Genomic DNA, 21,614 nt, shown 5'->3' on the forward strand with positions numbered 1-21,614 from the left:
TTGCTGTTTCAAGAGAAAACTTCTCACTCTAAGTTATACTGAATATTTAATTGCTCCGAGGTCCACACTGGTTACCTCCAACGCTGACAGTAATTGGCCGCCGCAGCGCAGGTAAACTTCTGTCGACCAATCAGCAGCGCAGCATGCAAATGAAGCAGGTGTCGGAGGGAGTGGAGGAAACAGTTCCGAATAACACCGAGGAGGCGTCTTCAGCATTTCACCGGGATGAAGGTCTGAACGAGCAGGTCAAGACTTTCACCTGTCAGAGGAGGAACCAGGAGGACTGATGACCAGAACGTAAAAGTCCAGGGTTTGAAATGTGATCAGGACAGAGGAGTGTGACAGAGCTGTTCCAGATGGACCTGGGGCTGGAGTCAAGTTTGTGGGTCGGGAATAAAAGATACCGGGCGGTGCTGACAGGATGGCACTTCAAATGGACAGAGGTGGATAAGAAGAACCGAGATAAGAAAACAGGTGAGTGAACTCTCCCAGACATCAGAATATTAAACTCTGTGGGCTACAGGTTGTGTTTAAATACGTCTAATCACATCTAGATAAATATGTGAAAATGCAGGACCACACTGACTGGTTTAAAGTCCGTTTCCTCTCCGCACTGATGACAAACAAGTCTGTAGTCATTCTTTAGCAGTAACCAAGGAAACGCTCCAAACCAAACAACAGTCATTACATCTCACATGCAGCTCATTTAGCAGGGAGGAAACGTTTAAATGGAGCCTTGAGGTGCCTGCAGGAAATGTGAAGAACGAGTTGAGCAGCACAAACACGACAGTTTACTGAAAACAAAGGCGCGCACACATGCACACGCTCACATGCACACGCACTTCCTTATAGTCTTATGCTGGCCTTGTCCTAACTTGTCAAACTTTGGTTTATTGTCATCACCTAAACTGCCTCTAATGTTTGTCTCTGTCACCTACAAACACAAAGCAGGAAAAGGGATGCTAATGTGAAGGAAAGAAGTGTTCCCTGGAATCTGGTCTCATCACACACAGACACACAACACACACAAACTGTATATTTTGCTCTTATACTTCAGTTGTATATATTGCTTAGGATGTGTTAATATTGCCTTATATAGTTTCTTTGTAATGCTGCTATATGAAGAGTGCTAAACTGATTTTCATTGTTTTCTGTAATAGTGACAGTAAAGATTCTTCTTCTCTGTCTTCTTAAAGACAACACAAGCAAGCCAAAGATAGATAGAGACATATTCTATATATATGTATATATCTGTCTGTGTCATATTAGTGAGTATTGTCAAAATGGGATACTTTCTGAAAACCTATATTCTGGAACAATTCTTTCCAGTTCCTCAACTCTCACTTGATTAAAAATCACAGTAATAATAGTAATAATAATAATAATAATAATAATAATAATAATAATAATAATAGAACATTTACTGCCTTACTGTAATATGCAGGACTAGAATATTAAAGAATAATCAAACGCAGAACTGATGAGTTCATCTCCAACACAATATGTCCTGACAATGACATCAACATGACATCATCATCAGGTCAAATTTTGAGTCATTTTGGACATTTTTGAGTAAAATTGGACAATTTTTGTGTAATTTTGGATACATTTTGAGTCATTTAGGACAATTTTGAGTCATTTTGGACAATTTTTTGAGTCATTTTGGATAATTTTTGAGTAATTTTGGACAAACTGTGAGTAATTTTGGATAATTTTTTAGTCATTTTGGACAATTTTTGAGTCATTTTGGACAGTGTTTGAGTAATTCTGGACAGATTCTGAGTCATTTCTCCCTACGTCAAATTATCTCCCAGAGTTGTAATGGAGCCAAAATGGGACACTACATATTTTGAACAGGAAATTAAAGAAGATAAAAACTTATTCACATGACCATACAATGAAAATACTTTTGAACCATTGAAAAAAAATTAGCATTTATTTCCCCTTTTTGTTTAAACAAAAATAAATCAAACGGGGCTTTTGAAACCATTTTTCCATTTCCATTACATATTTATTCACCTAGAAATATCCATATATTTATTTAGGATAAGATGTATAATAGCTACAAATAGCCACCTTGAGCTTATCTTGTTGTGGTTATTCTTTCTAAATTTGAGGGGTTTTTTTTAAGCTCTGTTCCAGCACACTATCTGGTATATAGATAGATTTATGAGAAATCATATTTGATTCAGTTTAGAAATTTGATTTTTTTTAATGCAGCATGTATTTTGTGATCCTGAAAACATTTTTTCCCCAATCAATTTACTAATAGCAGTGTTCCATTTTGACAGTTTAGGATGTCATAGTGTTTGGATTTTAACAATACACAACTGGCAAAATGGGACATTGAGTAATTTGCATTTTTAAAAGTGCAAAAGAAGAACAGAATTGATTCTTAGTCCAATAGTCAATTTTTAGTTTTATGATTTTCATAAGCTCAACAATTTTAATGTTAGAATTCTGTTTGATTCTGAGATCAGTCTCCACGATGTCACACCTACTATTTTTGATATCATACATGTGAAGTTTATTCTTTCATCAATTTCCTTTTCAGCAGTGCAAAAAATTTCCTTGGGTTTGGATTATTTTATGTATTTTGTGCAAAGATGCTCATTGCAAAGTTTAACTGTGCCTTTTTTTTTTTTTTACCATATTCACCTTACATCCTGTGCTGAAAACCAACAGCACGGTCTGATTTACAACACAGAGGTGTAGTTTACAACATTGACAATGACCCTCCACTCCTTTAAGGTGCGCCATGGCAGACATTTGGCAGATGCAACACAAACAATAGCTCAGTTCTATTCAAATCTCCCAGTGTGACACATTATACACCAGCACCCTGAAGCTGAAGCAGCTTACTGAATTATGCTCTCACTGATTTTATTTACATCTGTCCTCTTCCTACTGTTGTCCAACAATGAAGACAGCTTTGGCATGACACAGCTGAATGGGACACCTCCATTATTTATGCTCTTAATTACACCTGTGCATTCGCTTTCATTGCAAGTTAAACATATCCTCTGTGTGCAGTCTTTCCAGCTGTTAAAATATTCCATTAACTGTATGCAACGGAGCACGTCCACTGAAGTTTTTTTTTTCTATGCATATGTGATTAAAGTTTTAGTACCTGTGGCGGAGGTGGCTGGCGTGGAGGAGGGTCGGGTGGAGATCCTGCCACAGAAGTCAGTAGAAGACACAGACAAAGATTTCACAGGTGGGAACTATCGGGTGTCACAAACCCAAGACCACTGTCAAGTAAATAAATAATAACATGGCCTGTAGCGCTGTACATCTTAAGGCACTGAGCTTTCAATGAGTCGTGACGGTTGGTAATGTGCATACAAGTGCACGACCTCTCTAGCTTCGTGGTGCTCGGCCGCAGTGCAGCAGTTGGTGGTTTTACGGCATGGTTTCAGTTTCTTTATCTGCTATCATCCTGCAGTTTTCTACGTGAAGCGGAGCAGCGGTGGGGGTTCCTATGGGTTGCTATGGAGACTGGGCCGGATCCAGTTCAGCTGCGCCAGTCGGGTTCTACGAGACCAGTGGACGAAACACCTGAGGGCTGCTCTCAAAACTCACAGTAGGGACGCATAACTGGATAAGCTGATATTACAGCCGTCTAAATAGGCCGATATTTTACTGTTATTTTTAACCCTCCAAAAAAAAAAAAAAAAAAACACCAAAAAAAATTGTTTCCTTGTCTGAAAAAAATCCAAAAATTCAGCAAAAAAATCCCCCAAATTTCTCAAAATTTGCAAAACCTTCAGGAAGAAAATTCCAATAATTCCTTAAAAGTTTCCCTTCAAAGTTTTATTTTTTTTTAAAAATCCCCCAAATTTGGCAAGAAAATTCTTGTAAATATTTTCAAAAAATGAGTAAAAATTTTCCAAAAAATCCTAAAAATATCCAAAGTGATTACATACATATCAGTAAAACATCTAATATTTTCTTAAGAACATTCAAAAAAAAAAATCAACCAAAATCCAGCGAATTTCGCTGGATTTTGGTGGATTTTTTTGTGTGTTCTTAAGAAACATTTTTAACATTTGTTTTTTTCTACCAAAAAATGTTCAAAGATTTCCCAAAAATGTTGAAAATGTGGACATCAGAAGTTTCACTGTGTATTTTTTTCTTTTTTTCCACATTTTCAAACTTTAAAACGGGTCAACACAAGGGTTAAATAAGTTTCAAATCTTCCATCAGCTGCATGTCTGAGGTCTTCCATAAACTTGTACTATTCCAAATGTATCTTCCAGGCCCGTTGCGTCCACATAGACTGTTGGTGTTCATCAACCCTTTTGGAGGGAAGAAGAAAGGAAGACAGATCTATCATTCTCTGGTGGCTCCTCTGTTTGAGCTGGCCGGTATCAGCTCTCATGTAATAGGTAAAAACTTCTTTTGTCTACTTTAAAAGAAAGGTTTATTTGTTCCTCATGCAAAGATATAATGCTCTACCAGCTAAAGGCTTATATCTGATGGATGACTGAAGATTTTCCATGTGGATATAATCCTAATATTTATTATTTAGTGACTGAGCGGGCGAACCAGGCCAGAGATCATCTCCTGAAGAAAGACCTGACTGGTTTTGATGGGTAAGTCCTCCCAGCACCACAGAGTAAATACTGTGGTAGGAGACCATTATACCAGCTAAGCTTGCTGGGAAGCGCTTTCATAACAGAAACTCTTGTGTTTGTTTACACAGTGTGGTGTGTGTGGGCGGGGATGGCATGTTCAGTGAATTACTTCACGGTTTGATCGGGCGGACGCAACAAGAGGCCGGCCTTTGTGAGAATGATCCCGCTGTCGCCCTGCAGCCGTGTCCGCTGCACATCGGCATCATCCCTGCAGGTTGCTGAGTGTTCATAAAGTGACGGTGTCATATTTAGAGCTCTAACGCACTCATGCTGATGGGTTGTATTTATTGCAGGTTCTACAGACTGTGTGTGTTTCGCCACTGTGGGAGTGGTCGACCCCGTTACTTCAGCTTTGCACATTATCATCGGTTTGTAGTTGTTTTTTAAACCAATATTCAAACAGCCTTCTCAAGTTTGACCCTCCGGTTGTCCTTATTTACGGGCACCAAAAATACTGTTTCCTTGTCTGAAAAAAATCCAAAAAAATCAGCCAAAAAATTTCTCAAATTTCTGAAAATTTGTAAAACCTTCAGGAAGAAAATTCCAATAATTCCTTAAAAGTTTCCCTTCAAAGTTTTATTTAAAGAAAAAAAATCCCCCAAATTTGGAAAGAAAATTCTTGTAATTTTTTTCAAAAAATGAGTAAAAATCTTCAAAAAAAATCCTAAAAATATCTAAAGTGATTACATATACATCTGTAAAACTTCTAATATTTTCTTTTAGAACATTCACATAAAAATCAACCAAAATCCAGCGAAATTTGCTGGATTTTGGTTGATTGTTTTGTGAATGTTCTTAAGAAACATTTTTAACATTTCTTTTTTTCCACCAAAAAATGTTCAAAGATTTTCCAAAAATGTTGAAAATGTGGACATCAGAAGTTTCACTGTGAAAATATTTTTTTCCCCCATATTTTCAAACTTTAAAACGGGTCAATTTTGACCCGCAGGACGACAGGAGGGTTAAGCTTGTACAGCCCTCCTGATTTCCCACAATGCCTTGCAGGAGACTCCCAGCCTTTGGACGTCTGTTCAGTTCATGACGTCTCTGCTCAGGTGCGATACTCGGTGTCTCTGCTGGGCTATGGCTTCTATGGAGACGTGCTGGCTGAGAGTGAAAAACACCGCTGGATGGGACCTCTGAGATACGACTATTCAGGTCTGGACTGATGATTCATTTAGAGAACAGAAACAACTGCGTGCTGAACTACATTACATGCTGTTAGGTTATCTATATTTATTTTCAGGTTCAGAGTTTAAAAAACCCTTCCTGAAACTGCCGCTGACAGTGCTTTGACCAAGATGAAAGATCTTAATGTGACCCATGTGTTCCTTTTTTTATGCATTTGATGTAACAAACCCGCAGTGTGTGTTGTTCCTTTTTAAGCTTTTGTGTGTCTATCTGATGTTGTACATTCGTGTTCTCCTTTTTATAGGCGCAGTGGTGTACCTGAGCAACAGAAGCTACTCGGGCATAGTGCAGTATCTACCAGCAGACCCGCTGCTCTCCAGCCCCAGGGATAAAACACGCTGCCTCGCCGGGTAAAACGCCAACTCATTTCATGAGTATAGGAGCATTCAGTCCGTCCTCCTGTACTGCTCCACCTGCTTCTACAACATGCCCACTGTTACAAACAAAACCAGACTCATACACATAACCACCACAGCCTCCAAAATAATCAGTCTTCCCAAACAAACTGTCACAGAATTAAGCGACGGGGTCATTATACGAATTGTAAACATGAACAGGACAAAACACACCCGCTGAACACACACCTCACCCACACCTCACCCACCTCCCCTCAGGACATAGATACAGAACCCTGAGATGCAGACAAGCATGACAACACTGGAAAAAAATGCCCCTCTCAAAACAAACAAAAAAAGGCTGATTTCAAGGAAGTTTTACCTTGAAATAAGTGAAAAATTCTGCTAATAGAACAAGTGAAAAATGGCTTGGTAAGATTTCTTGAAATAAGATATGATATTTAGAACATTGAGATCTTAATATTAGCTTTGAAAACTTATTTGAAGCTATATTTTACCAGGATTGTCAAGCTTAGGTGTCTTAAAATAAGCCTGACATGCTAAAAAAAAGTCGCAGTTTTTCACTCAAAAATAGATTTTTGCTTTCATGTAACCTCCTAATTTGAGATGTATTAAACTTATTTTTAGTTTTCTTGTAAAATACAACTCAAAACAAGATAATTTCAAGAATTTTTGACTTAACAGGAAATTTAAGATGCATTCTCTTAAAACAAGTCTCTCCATCTTGCTGAAATGTCACTGGCTGAGTGAATTTATCTTAAATCAAGTGGGATGAGACATTTTGACTAAAAATAGACAGACTTGGTAAGAGTTTGAGTTTTTGCTGTGTAGGCAAAAGCCTGACGCCATCTATTATAGCAACCCCTAACTAAATGCCAAGGTGATCTGACCAGAGGAAAACTACACTTACATGTTGAGCAGTGTTTTTGTTTTGTTTTTGTTTTGTCCTCTTAATGTAAATCAAGCCGAATGGTGCTGTGGAAAAGAATTTCCACACAGGGACAATAAAGTCTATAGAGAAACAAAGTTTACAGTGTTCACAGTAGACTATAGTCATGGTTAACGCCATAAAACTTTCAAACAGCATGGGAGTGCTTTCTATTGTGCAAATCTACTTCCCTATTTTCATATTGTTGTTTTTAAGCACCTGCCTGCATGTTTTTTCTTCCATTCATTTCCTGCATCACTGAGGTGAATTTAACCATAAACCCTCCTGTTGTCTTCATTTATGGGCACCAAAAAATATTGTTTCCTTGTCTGAAAAAAATCCAAAAATTCAGCAAAAAAAATCTCCAAATTTCTGAAAAATTGCAAAACTTTCAGGAAAAAAATTCCAATAATTCCTGAAAAGTTTCCCTTAAAAATTTTATTTTTAAAAAATTCCCCAAATTTGGAAAGAAAATTCTTGTAAATATTTTCAAAAAATGAGTAAAAATCTTGCAAAAAATCCTACAAACATCTAAAATGATTACACATATATCATTAAAACTTCTAATATTTTCTTTAAGAACATTCACATAAAAATCAACCAAAATCCAGCGAATTTCACTGGATTTTGGTTGATTTTTATGTGAATGTTCTGAAGAAACATTTTAATATTTCTTTTTTTCCACCAAAAATGTTCAAAGAGTTCCCAAAAATGTTGAAAATGTGAACGTCAGAAGAAAAAATTTTATTTTTTTCCCCACATTTTCAAACGGGTCAATTTTGACCCACAGGACGACACGAGGGTTAATACCATGGTTCCCATTGTGATGTGACTTGGCGAGACAAGGTGAAACAACTATCAACACAAACAATTCCACCGCGAGGTTAATGACTAAGAAAAGGTGAAAGTTTTAGTGACAACTGAACTTCAAGAACTGGTGTCTCTCACTCTCCTGGAGTCCTAATCCAAGTAATCTAAGAGTGAGGATGATTTGAACCTCGGTGCAACTCTAAACCTTTTTAATTAGAAGGAGAGAAAGTGTTCACGTGAGTTACATCATTATTATTGAATCGGCAGAGAAATGGTTCAAGTTCACAGCTTGAGACACTACTGTCACTGCCAGCACCTGCAGAGGGGACTCAGGTGTTGGGTGTACCTTAAGGAGGGTGGAAAGCATGGCAAGAGGAACTTGATCTAGATGAAAGGTGAGCCTTGGCCTCCTGTTGGAGCGTGCAGAGCCTTGGTCTTTGTCTGAGGCAGCTGCTTCTAGCTGTCAGCACATGGTTTATAATGCTCTTATGAACGGGTGTCAAGGTCGAGGAGCTTGTTATTTCACAGACTTCAAGCAGAGTGATTTTCATTGTGTTTTGTGTGTGCGTTTAGGTGCAGTGTGTGTTCCAGAAGCACAGAACGGCTTTTCCCCCACTCGTCGGATTCAGGCTCCCTGTACAGCTCCCACTTCAGTCAGTTCAGCACCGACTCAGAAGGTAGCAACACAGACGCACAGAAAAGTACGGTGTTTTTTACATGTTTTTTATATTTTATCCCATTTATCACAAGTCTTGCACACTGTAAAGTGGTATTTTTGGCTTATGATCCCTTACTTAGGTCAAATTGCCAATTCGATCAAGACGCAAATCTTCTTAATCGTCTTAATTTAACCCTCGTGTCGTCCTGCGGGTCAAAATTGACCCGTTTTAAAGTTTGAAAATGTGGGGAAAAAAGTGTATTTTCACAGTGAAACTTCTGATGTCCACATTTTCAACATTTTTGGGAACTCTCTGAACATTTTTTGGTGGAAAAAAAGAAATGTTAAAAATGTTTAAGAACATTCACATATAAAAATCAACCAAAATTCACTGGATTTTGGTTGATTTTTATGTGAATGTTCTTAAAGAAAATGTTAGAAGTTTTACTGATCTATATATGTAATCACTTTACATATTTTTAGGATTTTTTTGGAAGATTTTTACTCATTTTTTGAAAATATTTACAAGAATTTTCTTGCCAAATGTGGGGGATTTTTTTAAAATAAAACTTTGAAGGGAAACTTTTAAGGAATTATTGGAATTTTCTTTCTGAAGGTTTTGCAAATTTTCAGAAATTTGGAAGAATTTTTGGGCTGAATTTTTGGAATTTTTTCAGACAAGGAAAGAGTATTTTTTGGTGCCCGTAAATGAAGATAGCAGGAGCGCTAAATGGGGCTAAAGAGGTGACGTCATCCAAGACTTCTAAGAGAATCAACAAATATTAGAAGAAGAAGCAGCAGAAAAATGTTATTTCAGCTCAGGGGTAGTAGGGAACCACTGCTTTCCAGAGCTGTCTAAAATATACCATTTGTTTGTAGTACGTTAACACTTTGCATAGAATATTCTTTATTAGTTTCTGCTTTTTAACCCACTGGAAAGGCATGTTTTCTTTAAGGAAATATCAGAGCTAGAAACATAAAGGTGCCACCTCTAGCTCTGTGATAAGCCCGGCCTCCACATCATCATTGGATTCCATGACTTTCTCTGCCTCTATTGTGAGCTTATTGAAACTGTCTCTGAGCTCCTCTTCAGACATGTCTCTGTAGGTCCTCATAATGCTGTTAACAACATGAGAAAACAGTCTTTTCGCTGTGGTCCTCTCCACCTTGAGCTGCTCAACTGATTTGAGTTCTTGACCAGCCATGCTTATTTCCAGTTCAGATTTTTCCTCCAATGAAGTAATAAAAGGCACTTTAATACGCTTTAGGTTGTCCTTTTCAGGATTCCAGGTTGGACCTCAACTCTCGCTTCCTGGATCTTCAGTACTGCGCTACTGCAGTGGTTTTTCACTGTCAAGTGTTCTCCCACTTTCAATGACACGTGAATATCATTGATGATTTTTGAGGGTTTGTGTGCAGTTTCCCCACTTGAAAAAAGGACGTTTCATCTACCCAGGTTATGAGCTGGGCTCCACCCATGAGTCAGACAGTTGCTTTCTTTTCTTCCTCTTTTATTTTGCAATGACTGCAAGGTCATGGAATACAACGATGGCAACTTAGGTGATAGGTTTAGTTGATAGGGTTAGATGATAGATTTAGTTGATAGAGTTAGTTAATAGGTTTAGGTGAAAAACCTTTCAACAAAACACAAAAGAACAATGTTCACAATATTGCATTCGGCAGATAGTAACAGCCATTCCCCATATACAATTTCACCTCATTAGTAAATGCCGCTCAATTTACCAATCAACATCAAATAACTGAAGCAACAAACCATGACATGACCAATTTTCAACAAATCCTATGCCGCATATGAATTTACCTGCATTTTAAAGAGTTGATTTTTATCACATTTTAACAAATTTTGCTCAACATTTCTATCAGACTTTTTAAACTATTTTTATACTTTTTAATTCATATTTTTAAAATTATTTAAAGTGCATAAAGTGACTTTTAAAGTGCATTCCGTTCCAGATCCAATAAATAAACAAATAGAATAAAGTGCATAGTACAAACCCACCATTACAAACAGAATGAATTAACTGGTCTTTTAACCTTCGCTGGAAAACCTCTAATTAGCACCAGTTAGCCTGCAATCTTATTTTCAACTGAGCAATTACAAACACACAGCAATTTTGGCATACAGACATAAAGTTATCAACCAGCCGCTCGTGGCTGACGCCGATCTCCGTGGCTAATGCTAATGCTAACACGTTCTGCAGCGGCTCACATCGGCACGTTAAACAGTCTCCTAGATCCTTCATGGTTCTGCTCTTACCGGCTGCTACCCGGATTTCTGTAGATGAAGCAGTCCTGCATAGTTTGCCGCAGGTCCTCACGCTCACAGCCACTTTGTTTGAGGAGCTCATTCATTCTCCGTTCCTCCTCATTGCTGCGTGTGTCCCTTTTTATGCTGCAGGTAGCAAACCTGCAGCCGCAGATTGGTTCCGCCCCAGCTGAGTGTAGCACCTGTGTGAATGCTTCTTCTTTCTATCAGACTTCAGCTTCTTCTTTCTATGAGGTTTCAGCTTCTCCCAGTTTGACTTGACAAACATAAAGAATCACTGTATTTTCACCTCTCAGACAGAACTCCTTAAACTATTTATCTGTGATGTGCAATTCCATCTGTAAATGAGCCAAATCTAAGCTTAAAATTGTGACGTTTTATCAAAATGCTTATATTCTACATGTATCATTTAAAAATTTGCCAAAAATTTTTAATTTACCTCAACCAGGTTAAGTAAAAAACAAAAAATTCTGTGCTCCTTGGCGCAACTGTGAAGCCAGTAGTGACTCTGCTGTGACCAAAAATTCGAGGACTTTTCAGCTGAACTGCAGGCAGTGTATACACAGAGCAGATAGGAGACAGTATGGAAATCTAAAATGTATGCAGCAAAATAGAGTCACATTTTTTCCAAGTATTGGTAAACAGTGGGCACATGAAAAATGTTGTAGATGCTGATTCCAGGCCATTTAAATTCTTCTAAAAGAAATGCTCAAAGAAATTCAACTTTCGCTTTTTTTTTTTTTTTTTTTTAAATCTTTTATGGCATTATAACTGTCAAACAGGCGTGGTTGTGCTGTTCTCATAGAGGTACAAGACTTTACATTGAAAAGGTGACAAATGAGTCCACAGTGAGTGAAAATGTGCCGGGAGCAAAAGATGTTGAGAAACTGTTTGGGGTTCTGAGGGTGATTACAGTATTTTGTGGCAATACTGTTGCAGCCATTATGGACAAGTAGTCTGGCTCTTGTTGGAACTATCAGTGATTTTTTCTTTAATGTAGCATTATCTCTCTTTCTTTCTGTCCTCAGGTGAGTGGGTGAGTGTGGAGGGCAGGTTCAGGTGTGTCTCTCTGACTTGTATGTCCAGCTCATGTGCCAGGAGTCCTCTGGGTCTTTCACCTTCTGCTCACCTGGCGGATGGAACCGGGGACCTCATCCTCGTATGGGACACTCACCCTCTGGGCTTCCTCAAGTTCCTCTACAGGCACACGAGCACACAGGACCAGGTTTGGGACTTTCACATGGAAAAAACAAAGCTGGCCTGAGAAGTTTATGAACTGCTGGACTTAATCTCTCTCCTGCTGTTTCTAGTTCGACCTGCCCTTCGTTGAGGTCCATCGCGTGAAGGCAGTCCGCTTCTCTGTGCCGTCTGGCAGAGAGGAGCAAGAATATGAAGAAATCGGAGGGTTCAGCAGCGAGATAGATGAAGGACAGAGAGAATGTGTGGACACTGTTAGCAGAAATGGATCTCAGCAGCACCTGGCACAGAGAGCCATGACAAGCGAGCGGAAAGCAGCAACTCCCTTCTTGTGTGGTCTGTGCTGTAAAAAATCTCCCAGTGTATCGGTGTGGAACTGCGATGGAGAGATTCTGCCTTTCACCAAGATCGTCTGCAAGTAAGAACCGCAACGTCTTGCACTTTGAGTCCTCTCGTACTATTTTATCCTTTAGCTCAGGGGTGTCAAACATGCGGCTCGAGGGCCAAAAAAGGCCCGCCAGAGGGTCCAATCTGGCCCACAGGATGATTTTGTAAAGTGTAAAATTGAGAGCAAGGACATTAACTGCAAACTGTACATTTGTAAAACTATAAATGTAAAATAATTTAAATTAGACCACGACAACTCGTTTTGATTATAAAGTTAAATATTAGATAGTTCATTGTTCTTTTGTCATTTTGTGTCTTACTTTTGTAATATTTTGTCTTGTTTTTGTGTTTTTTTGCCTTTTTTTGTCTGACTTTTGCTGTCTCATGTTTTTGTCGATTTGTTTCTCGTTTTTGCCGTTTTGTGTTTCCTTTTTGTCTCGCTTGTTTTTTGTCTTTTTTTAAAAATAATTTTTTGTTTTGCTTTATTTGTTGTTTTGTGCATTGTTTTTGTCCTTTTGTGTTTTTTTTGTCTCGCTTGTGTTTTTTGTCTACTTTTTTGTTATTTTGTTTCTTGCTTTTGTCATTTTTTTGTCTTCTTTGTGTCATTTGTATAATTTTTTTGGCCTTATTTTTGACGTTTGTCCATTTTTTGTTGCCTTGTAACTTTTTGGTCGAATTTTTAATCTCTTTTTTTGGTTTGTTTCGTGTTGTTTGTCTCTTTTTTGTCATTTTTTTTCTTGTTTCTGTCATTTTGCGTCTCATTTTTGTCATTTAGTTTTTTTTCCTTTATTCGTTGTTTTGTGTATCGTTTTTGTAATTTTGTGTGTTTTTTGTCTCGCTTATGTTGTTTGTCCATTTCATTGTCATTTTGTAACTTTTTTTGTCAAATTTTTTGTCTCTTTTTGTTTTGCGTCGTGTCTCAGATTTTGTCTTTTTTTCTCGTTTTTGTCATTTTGTGTCTCATTTTTGTAATATTTTGTCTAGCTTTTGGTAGGGTATTTTTTTTGGTCTTTTTTTGTCTAACTGTCATTTTGATCATAAAGTAAAATACTATATTGTTCAGTTCCAGATATCTGTGATGGAAATTTGGAGTTGTGGTTATTTGTAGGCCATTATGCTATGCTTTTACTGGTCCAGTCCACTTGAGATCAAACTGGGCTGAATGTGGCCCTTGAACTAAAATGAGTTTGACACCCCTGCTCTAGCTGTTATCACATAGCTCAGTAATTCATCTCAACCATATGCAAACCAGATGAATTTGTCACCAACGCCGTCTTTTGCTGTGTTCACACTCTTAGGATACATGGTCAGTTGGTGCGTCTATACGCCCGGGGCATCGAGGATGGAGCAGCCATACGCAACAGCGAAGAAAGGGACGAGTGTCAAAGGATATGCATCCTAAATAGCCTTAAGTAAGTGAAGAATGGTGTCTATATGGTGAGGCTAATTAATTTAAAAACACTCGCCAGCTGCACAGTCTTTTATGGCCAAAGCATTCCTAATATATCATGTACTTTTATACGTTTTCTCATTGTAATAATGGACAAAAACTATTTATTCTTAAATGTGTGTGTGTGTGCTTGTTGAACACTTCTCTGTAAAAACGCAGTTAGCGGTTACAACTTTATTAAATTCTACACTCATCTTTGGTGCAGGTGGTTTTGCAGTTTGCATTTTATTGTGTTTTCTAGTTGTTATAAACTTGAAGGTATAAAATTGAAGCTGTTGAGATATGAAGATTTTTACTTCTGATATTCCTCAAGAGGCCAGCAGCAGAATTAAAAGCAGATGTTTTACAGCTGAAAAACACTCTGTGGGGACGATTGAGAGTATGATTAAAAGGGGCACAATTTGGGACATTTAACATGGTACTGTGTACAGTGTGTGTACAGTTTTTATTCTGTAAATTTTATTTATGTCCACTTGAGTTTCCAGAGAATAAAGTCATGGCAAAAACCAACAGAAGTTGTAAGACAGAAAACTTCTTTATACAATAAAAAGGTTTGCCCTTTGTTGCTTTTGTGCTTTATTGTTGTCAACCTTGGTTCAGGAGTGCAGTTTTACTGTGGAACTCGAAAAAAGCATCAACAGCTTCCTTTGTGTTCTACATAAACAATCATGCAGCAGGAAACCAAACTAAACTGGATTATAAATCTAACATTAAACTTATCTTCACTCTAAGTGCTTCCCATATTAATTAATATTGCATTGCAGTGTATTTAAAATCATAAGTCAAGAAGGAGAAACAAGGAAAGTGGCGGAGGTATAGTGTGTTTAGTAGTGGTAGTAGTTAATAGTGGTATGTTTAAACACGTTTGTCCTTGTTGTACTTCCCACAGCCCTCCGAGTGCTTTACACACTGCTCAGTGTGTAATAAATTGTGTGTATGTGGGTCCAGTTAGGTCACACTCCTGGTAAAGACAAAGTGATAAGACACGTCATCAATCTGGAGCAGGCAGGTAATAAAAATCAAGCTCATTCTGAAGTAAATGGGTGTAAAAAATGTCATGTTATTACTCATTCGTACATTGTGAGAGATTAATATTATATTAATGTTATGTTTTGATTTAAGTTAGCTGAGGACACTTACCTGGAAGTTGTTCTTACCTGCAGCAGGACATTTAAACGTATCTCCTTTATGACTTACTATGAGAGGCACCTGTTCATACAAACCAGACCAACAGGTCCTCTTGGTACAAACACTGCTTGGTGTTGTTTTATGTGATCATCACCATAGTTTAGTGATGACTGTAAACACAGGCCTGTTGACAGCACAGAACAAGCTTGCATTTTTTACACGCAAGTTTCCCTATGAGGACATGTCAATCTCATTCTCTGTCCATAAATATCACACTGAATGTACATTTTCCTGCTCTATAAGCTTCATAAATACTACAGCCATAGTTGCTGGTATTTACAAGGCTTTTTAGAGAAAGTGCAGGCAAAAGAGTGAATCGTGATTTATTCAGAAACTTCCGATTTACTGGTCAAATCAGGCTGTTACAGTTTTTGTTTGAACTCTACATTCATTCTTGTATGATTAGAGGTAAAAAGAAGAAGTGGTTTCTTTTGTACATGCAGACAAAATCACAGTGGTACAGCAGTGACTGGAGTAAGCTTTATTGTGTGTAAACGTTCTTACAGTGGTGTTATTGTTTTCATGAGTGTGTGAGTGTGTGTGACGGAAAGCATCAGGCTGTGTGGGGCTGCACCCACTTGTATGTTCCCTCATAGCGGAATCCGGCCCTCTTTACCAGATCATCTGCCTCGCTAGGACCCCGACTGTGGACACGACAAATAAACAGACAGGAGGAAGGGAAATTATTGCTGCAAAGGATTATACGCACTGTAGATTTATTTCTGTCTCATAAAACAGAGTTTACCTTCCATATGTGTAAGGAATGGGGTTTGTCTTCTCGCCCTCTATCTGGTGTAGCAGAGGGGTGAAGATCCTCCAGGCCTCCCGCAACTCATCACTAGGACAGAAAGAGGAGCAATTCAGATGGAAATAAAGCTTTTAACCCTCGTGTCGTCCTGCGGGTCAAAACTGACCCGTTTTAAAGTTTGAAAATGTGAAAAAAAAAAATATTTTCACAGTGAAACTTCTGATGTCCACATTTTCAACATGTTTGGGAAACCTTTGAATATTTTTTGGTGGAGAAAAAGAAATGTGAAAAATGTTTCTTTAAGAACATTCACAAAAAAATCAACCAAAATCCAGCGAAATTCGTTGGATTTTGGTTGATTTTTTTGTGAATGTTCTTAAAGAAAATATTAGAAGTTTTACTGATATAAATGTCATCACTTTAGATATTTTTAGGATTTTTTTGGAAGATTTTTACTCATTTTTTGGAAATATTTACAAGAATTTTCTTGCCAAATTTGGGGAATTTTTAAAAAATGAAACTTTAAAGGGAAACTTTTAAGGAAGGTTTTGCAAATTTTCAGAAATTTGGGAAATTTTTTTGCTGAATTTTTGGAGTTTTTTTCAGACAAGGAAACAATATTTTTTTGATGCCCGTAAATGAGGACAACAGGAGGGTTAACAAAATATTCATGACCTTTTATGAAACCACGAGTGTGAACCTGAATTGCACATAAATATTTGCCGCAGGGAGACAAGTGAGCCGATTTTTTTCATCTTTTCTCATTGAGCTTTGACAGTCAATAATACCACCAACCTGCGGACAAAGTGCATCTGATTTCCACAGAAGACGTCCAGAATCAGTCTCTCATACGCATCTGGGAGCTTCACATTCTACAAGCAGATGAAAGCTGTTAAAACGATATACATGCTTACTTTGGGGTCAGTAACCTACAGTATCTTATAACAAGGATTAGACGAACAACTAGAAAACCTCCAATTAACTGCATATTATGTTTAATTATTGATTAACTCTGGCGCATATCTACACCTCCACTTGAGACAAAGAATATTGCACTTGTGAGGGAAAAGTTACTCTCTTTCTCCTTACTGAGGTATTTCCTTGCATCTGTCAACTGCAGTCACCTTAAATCAGGGGTGTCAAACATGCGGCCCGCTGGCCAAAACCGGCCCACCAGAGGGCCCAATATGGCCCGTGGGACGGCTTTGTAAAGTGTAAAAATTACAGAGAAGACATTAAATGCAATCTGTCAGTTTGTAAAATTATAAATTTAAGATACTTTCTAGACCATAAAAAGTTGTCTTGAAAATACTAGATTCCTCACTGTTGTTTTGTCATTTTGTGTCTCATTTTTGTTTTCATTTTTTGTCATTTGTCTTTTTTTGTCTCATTTTTGTCATTTGTCTCATGTTTTTGTCGTTTTGTTTCTCATTTTTGTTGTTTTGTGTTTCCTATTTGTCTCATTTGTGTTTTTGTCTTATTTTTGTTATCTTTATTTTGCTTTATTCATTGTTTTGTGTGTTGTTTTTGTAGTTTTATGTTTACTTTTTGTCTTGCTCATGTTTTTTGTCTATTTTTTGTCCTTTTGTTCTTTTTTGTTGTGTTTTTAATTTTTCTGTCTAATTTTTTGTCTCTTTTTTTGTTTTATTTTGTGTCGATTGTCTCATTTTTGTCATTTTGTGTCTCATCTTTGTAGTATTTTGCCTTGTTTTTGTTGTTTTTTGTCTGTTTTTTGTCGTTATAACACAAAGTAAAATACTGTATTATTCAGTTCCAGATACCTGTGACTGAAAGTTTTGTGCCGTTTTATAGATACTCTGGGATCTGTACGTTGTAATGTGTAAATGATAAACTGAAGCATTCTGTTGTTGAAACTGAATTTATTTTTCTTAAGAAATTCCAGGTTGTTTATAATGTTTTGTAAAAAGATAATTTCTTAAATATGAACATTTTCAGAATGTACTTTCTCGCAGTAAATCAAAGGAATCATGTGGAGATGTCATTATTTTTAGGCTATTATGCTGTGATTTTACTGGTCCGGCCCACTTCAGATCAAACTGGGCTAAATGTGGCCCCTGAACTACAATGAGTTTGACACCCCTGCCTTAAATCATCCTGTAGATCCTATATGTCCCCTCAAATTATCCTACAGGTTGTCACCTTTGAACCTTGTTCCTATTTGCTTTTCTTAAAGTAAGGCTGTGAGCACATTCAGGGCCTCTCTGCCTATAATATGACCCTGAGAAAGGCAGATGCTGCAGAAGAAGATACATGAGACAGACAAATGCAGTAAGAAAAACATAACTTGGTCAAGATTAGATATTGTTTAGTCTGATGTTACTGAGCAGACAAGTTGTCTCCACGTTGGGCTGTAATCTAAACATGGCTCAATCTATACCCAAGGTTGAAGAGAATCCTCAGAACTGATGCTGCCAGCGCTCACATCACTGTGTTGCTTGTTGTATCACTTCTCCTGATATCAGTAAACCTTATTCTCAACCTAAGCCATCTGAATCTCCAGCAGTGTCTGTGTGTCTGCCTCTTCCATCCTCCCTCGACATCGTAGAAATTCTCTAACAGCACTTTAAGTGAAATGATATAGCGTGACCAACTTATCTCAAGAATAAAAGAAACAAAGATTGGCATTGATGAATTAAGTAAACATTCACACAATGACAATAAGAATAATGGAAAACAATGACATCTTTGAATGAAATGAGTCTACCTTGTATCTGCTCTTGTATGTGAGGTCCAGCTCTGTCTCCTCTGGGCTGAAGTAAACTCCAGGCCGCTTGGTCATCATCTTCAGGTAAATGGCCTCGTCTGGCTGCACCCGAACCACCAGCTCGTTCCTCTGACAACGTTCTCCAAAGATGTCTCCCGGCACGTCAGTGAACTGCAGACGAACCTCTGCTTTCCGCTCATTTAGAGCTTTACCACAGCGCAGAATGAAAGGAACTCCTGATGGAAGAAATGGGTGGAGAAGAATGTCAGGGAGAAAATCAGAGATGGTGTCACAAAGTGTCAACTAAGAAAGACAAGTAAGGAACAGAGAAAGTTGGAACTAGAACCTTACCGTCCCATCTTTCATTCTGGACATAGAGCACTGCAGTGGCAAACGTTGGTGTGCAGGAGCCTTCAGGTACAGTTGGATCATCCAGGTAACCCAGCTTAGACTGTCCCTCCCCCTCAGGATCTCCGACGTACTGGCCGAGCACCACATCTGACATTGTCACAGGAGCTATAGACTTCAACACCTTCACCTACAGAACATATAAAAAAAAAACCACAGGATTACAGTGACCTGAAAATCCTCTCATTACAGACAATATACAAACTCCTGGCATTTAATCATCGATGTTACCTTTTCATCCCTCACATCATCTGGGCTGGTGGAGGCAGGTTTCTCCATTGCAACCAAACAGAGCATCTGGAGGAGGTGGTTCTGCATGACATCTCTATATTAAGAGGAAAGGACTGGGGTCAGTGCAAGTTTCCAGTGAAACATTAACAGTTTGTCACATTTATCTGAATATAATGGCTCCTACCGAATGATACCAAAGTCATCAAAGTATCCTCCACGGCCCTGAGTGCCGAAAGGCTCCTTGAAAGTGAGGACCACACAGGCCACACTGTTCCTGTTCCATATGGGTCCAAAAATGCGATTTCCAAACCTGAAAGTGAGATAATAATGTACTTCCAGAACAAAACAGAGGCTGGATGAGAAATAAGAACTCCTTTAGGTTTATACCTGATTCAAAAATGTATGTAATGAGCTTACCTGAGCACCATGAGGTTCTGGACCATCTCTTTTCCCAGGTAGTGATCTATGCGGTAAATTTGGTCCTCAGTGAACAGGGAGGAAAGGTGGGCTGACAGCTCCTGTGAGCTCTGGAGGTCACGACCGAAGGGCTTCTCAACAATTACCCTGTTCCAACCTCTGCCACAAACACAGCTGGTTAGAATAACATGATCAATGTATGTATGTATGTTAGTCATGGACTTTCATGGACTGAACAGATACCAACTTGTGGCTCATGCAGTGGTTTCTGATGTTGGCGCTGACATGGTGGTAGACGCTGGGCGGCAGAGCCAAGTAGAAGAGCCGGTTGGCGTTGGCTCCTCCAGGCAGAGATGACAGGAGGTTGTTGAGTTGGTCGAAGGAGCTGCCATCATCATACCTGCCACTCAGGTAGGAGTTCTTACTGAAGAAGACTGATAGACACTTGCTGTCTTCATCAGTGACCTGAAGGAAAATATGGAACAATTCATGAAAACACACTCTAAAGAAACCACAATCTTACCAAGAAGGAACCTTAAACCTACTACCTTCATATGAGGCAGACATGCAGCTTTGATGTCCTCAACAGTCAGGTTAGACCGGGCAAAACCCACAAAGTATGTGTCATCTGGGAGCAGGCCATCCCTGAATAACCACCTGAACAACAACACACAGTGAGGGCAGTAATGCAGAACACTTTGGTCAATGTTCAAACTCTTCCTCATATGATGTGAGCAAACAACGACAAAACAACTGCTGTGTGTGCTGCAGTTCTTTACTCACCATAAAGTTGGATAGATCTTCTTTTTAGCAAGATCTCCCTGTGCAAATAACACAGATTCAAAAAAAAGAGGTGTGCTCAGGAACCTACAGAGCTAATCACTGTGACAGCAAATATCATACAAGAGTCCAAAGACTAAGTCAACTTTGAAAATAAGCGGTCACAGTACAGTGAGCGGATCTGTTGAGTAACACGAGATAAATAAAAAAAAACCCTAACCAGACGTTTTTAAGCAACTTGGAACACACCCTCCTTGCACAACCTTGAAACTTCATGTAAAACTTCAACAGCACAATTGACAGATAAAAACAACCAGTTTTGGAAGCTGTTCCAGGCAATAGCAGGGACTGTCAATAGGTGTTTACTGTAAAATTATCCTCCTCTGTTGGTGTTTGACAAAGGAAAAAGTAGATGCAGCACATTTTAGTCAACATGTGCTCATTCGCTGGCTTTCATGCTTCTGATTACAACACTGCAATATTGCTCACTGAGGCTTTGTGTCACTCTGTTGGGCCCCTGTTACTTCTAACACTGCACAAAAAATGTTAGGAATTTGGTACAAAACAAGTCTAAATAGATTAAATCTGTCCACAACTAACAAGACACCATTAAAGAGTTAACAGAAACTGTGTCAGCTATACTTTTAAAACAGAGTACTTTATTTTGTCATGCTGTAAGAATTTCAAGGTTTTACTCACAGACGCTCCCAGTATGATGAATATGTGAGTGTTGGAATGAGTTGACTGCTCCTCTCCATAGAGCTCCTTCCTGAGCTGTCCAAACACCTCAGAGCGAGTCAAAGGCTCAGTGCTCATCTTCTGGCCCATCTGCTGTCAGTCTGTCCCCACAGTGACCGTTCATTTCAGTATGGTCTATATTGCACAAATTGTATGGTGAAATTTCAGTTGTCATCCTTGCCTTGCAGAAAAACCCCAGCAACTCTGTGCTGCCATCTATTGTCACAAAGAAAAAACTGCTTCCTCATTAATGTACAGTATGTAGTATCATATGTGCTCTTTAGCCCCTATGGTCCAGCAGGTTACGTGTAAAATATTCTATGCAAGAATGAAATCTAGACATTCCATCAGATCAGGTTTGGCAATCTGGTTCATTCACTATAACTCACATTTCAGGTCTGTTCAGACGAGACGAGGGCGAAGCAGTGGGCAGGAACGTCTCCTGCTCCTGAACCACTCTTCAGACAAACGTTTCGCA

The 21,614-nt window shown here is 38.5% G+C and overlaps 2 protein-coding genes across 7 annotated transcripts; one reads left to right on the top strand and one right to left on the bottom strand.

Annotated features, from left to right (window-relative positions):
• Nucleotides 1-193: 193 nt before the first annotated feature.
• Nucleotides 194-14,463, top strand: zgc:158263 (ceramide kinase family protein). 3 transcript variants are annotated; one of them, XM_035953735.2, is made up of 13 exons: nt 194-474; nt 3,122-3,217; nt 3,446-3,583; nt 4,260-4,388; nt 4,532-4,595; nt 4,706-4,851; nt 4,931-5,005; nt 5,643-5,795; nt 6,073-6,178; nt 8,496-8,599; nt 11,896-12,092; nt 12,178-12,482; nt 13,750-14,463. In XM_035953735.2, exons 1-13 carry the CDS (start codon nt 357-359, stop codon nt 13,865-13,867), a joined length of 1,749 nt encoding a protein of 582 aa, XP_035809628.2. In that variant the 5' UTR covers nt 194-356; the 3' UTR covers nt 13,868-14,463. The 3 variants fall into 3 exon arrangements, with proteins under 3 accessions (XP_035809628.2, XP_054869123.1, XP_054869124.1); XM_055013148.1 differs by having other exon boundaries at nt 8,496-8,623; nt 12,178-14,463; XM_055013149.1 differs by having other exon boundaries at nt 195-474; nt 12,178-14,463.
• LOC111576528 (glucose-6-phosphate 1-dehydrogenase-like) lies at nt 14,434-21,542 on the bottom strand. 4 transcript variants are annotated; one of them, XM_023282249.3, is made up of 14 exons: nt 21,526-21,541; nt 21,098-21,271; nt 20,402-20,439; nt 20,167-20,275; nt 19,866-20,083; nt 19,619-19,777; nt 19,386-19,511; nt 19,202-19,295; nt 18,914-19,100; nt 18,563-18,798; nt 16,633-16,709; nt 15,835-15,927; nt 15,668-15,733; nt 14,434-14,862 (listed from the first exon to the last, which is right to left on the bottom strand). In XM_023282249.3, exons 2-14 carry the CDS (start codon nt 21,224-21,226, stop codon nt 14,850-14,852), a joined length of 1,545 nt encoding a protein of 514 aa, XP_023138017.2. In that variant the 5' UTR covers nt 21,227-21,271; nt 21,526-21,541; the 3' UTR covers nt 14,434-14,849. The 4 variants fall into 4 exon arrangements, with proteins under 4 accessions (XP_023138017.2, XP_054869125.1, XP_054869126.1 ...); XM_055013150.1 differs by lacking the exon at nt 14,434-14,862 and adding an exon at nt 15,165-15,213 and having other exon boundaries at nt 21,526-21,542; XM_055013151.1 differs by lacking the exons at nt 14,434-14,862; nt 21,526-21,541 and adding an exon at nt 15,165-15,213 and having other exon boundaries at nt 21,098-21,365.
• Between the last annotated feature and the right edge of the window lie 72 nt (nt 21,543-21,614).

The sequence above is a fragment of the Amphiprion ocellaris genome, chromosome 8, assembly GCF_022539595.1.
Source record: "Amphiprion ocellaris isolate individual 3 ecotype Okinawa chromosome 8, ASM2253959v1, whole genome shotgun sequence".
NCBI lineage: Eukaryota > Metazoa > Chordata > Actinopteri > Pomacentridae > Amphiprion > Amphiprion ocellaris.

Excerpts from the sequence above, each read along its gene's own strand:
- zgc:158263 (XM_035953735.2), top strand. The coding sequence starts at position 357 with ATGGACCTGGGGCTGGAGTCAAGTTTGTGGGTCGGGAATAAAAGATAC. Across the intron at positions 5,796-6,072 it reads TCTGAGATACGACTATTCAG|GCGCAGTGGTGTACCTGAGC; the intron begins GTCTGGACTGAT and ends TCCTTTTTATAG. Across the intron at positions 8,600-11,895 it reads GTTCAGCACCGACTCAGAAG|GTGAGTGGGTGAGTGTGGAG; the intron begins GTAGCAACACAG and ends TTCTGTCCTCAG.
- LOC111576528 (XM_055013150.1), bottom strand. The coding sequence starts at position 21,226 with ATGGGCCAGAAGATGAGCACTGAGCCTTTGACTCGCTCTGAGGTGTTT. Across the intron at positions 19,296-19,385 it reads GATGACTTTGGTATCATTCG|AGATGTCATGCAGAACCACC; the intron begins GTAGGAGCCATT and ends CTCTTAATATAG. Across the intron at positions 16,710-18,562 it reads CATACAAGAGCAGATACAAG|AATGTGAAGCTCCCAGATGC; the intron begins GTAGACTCATTT and ends ATCTGCTTGTAG.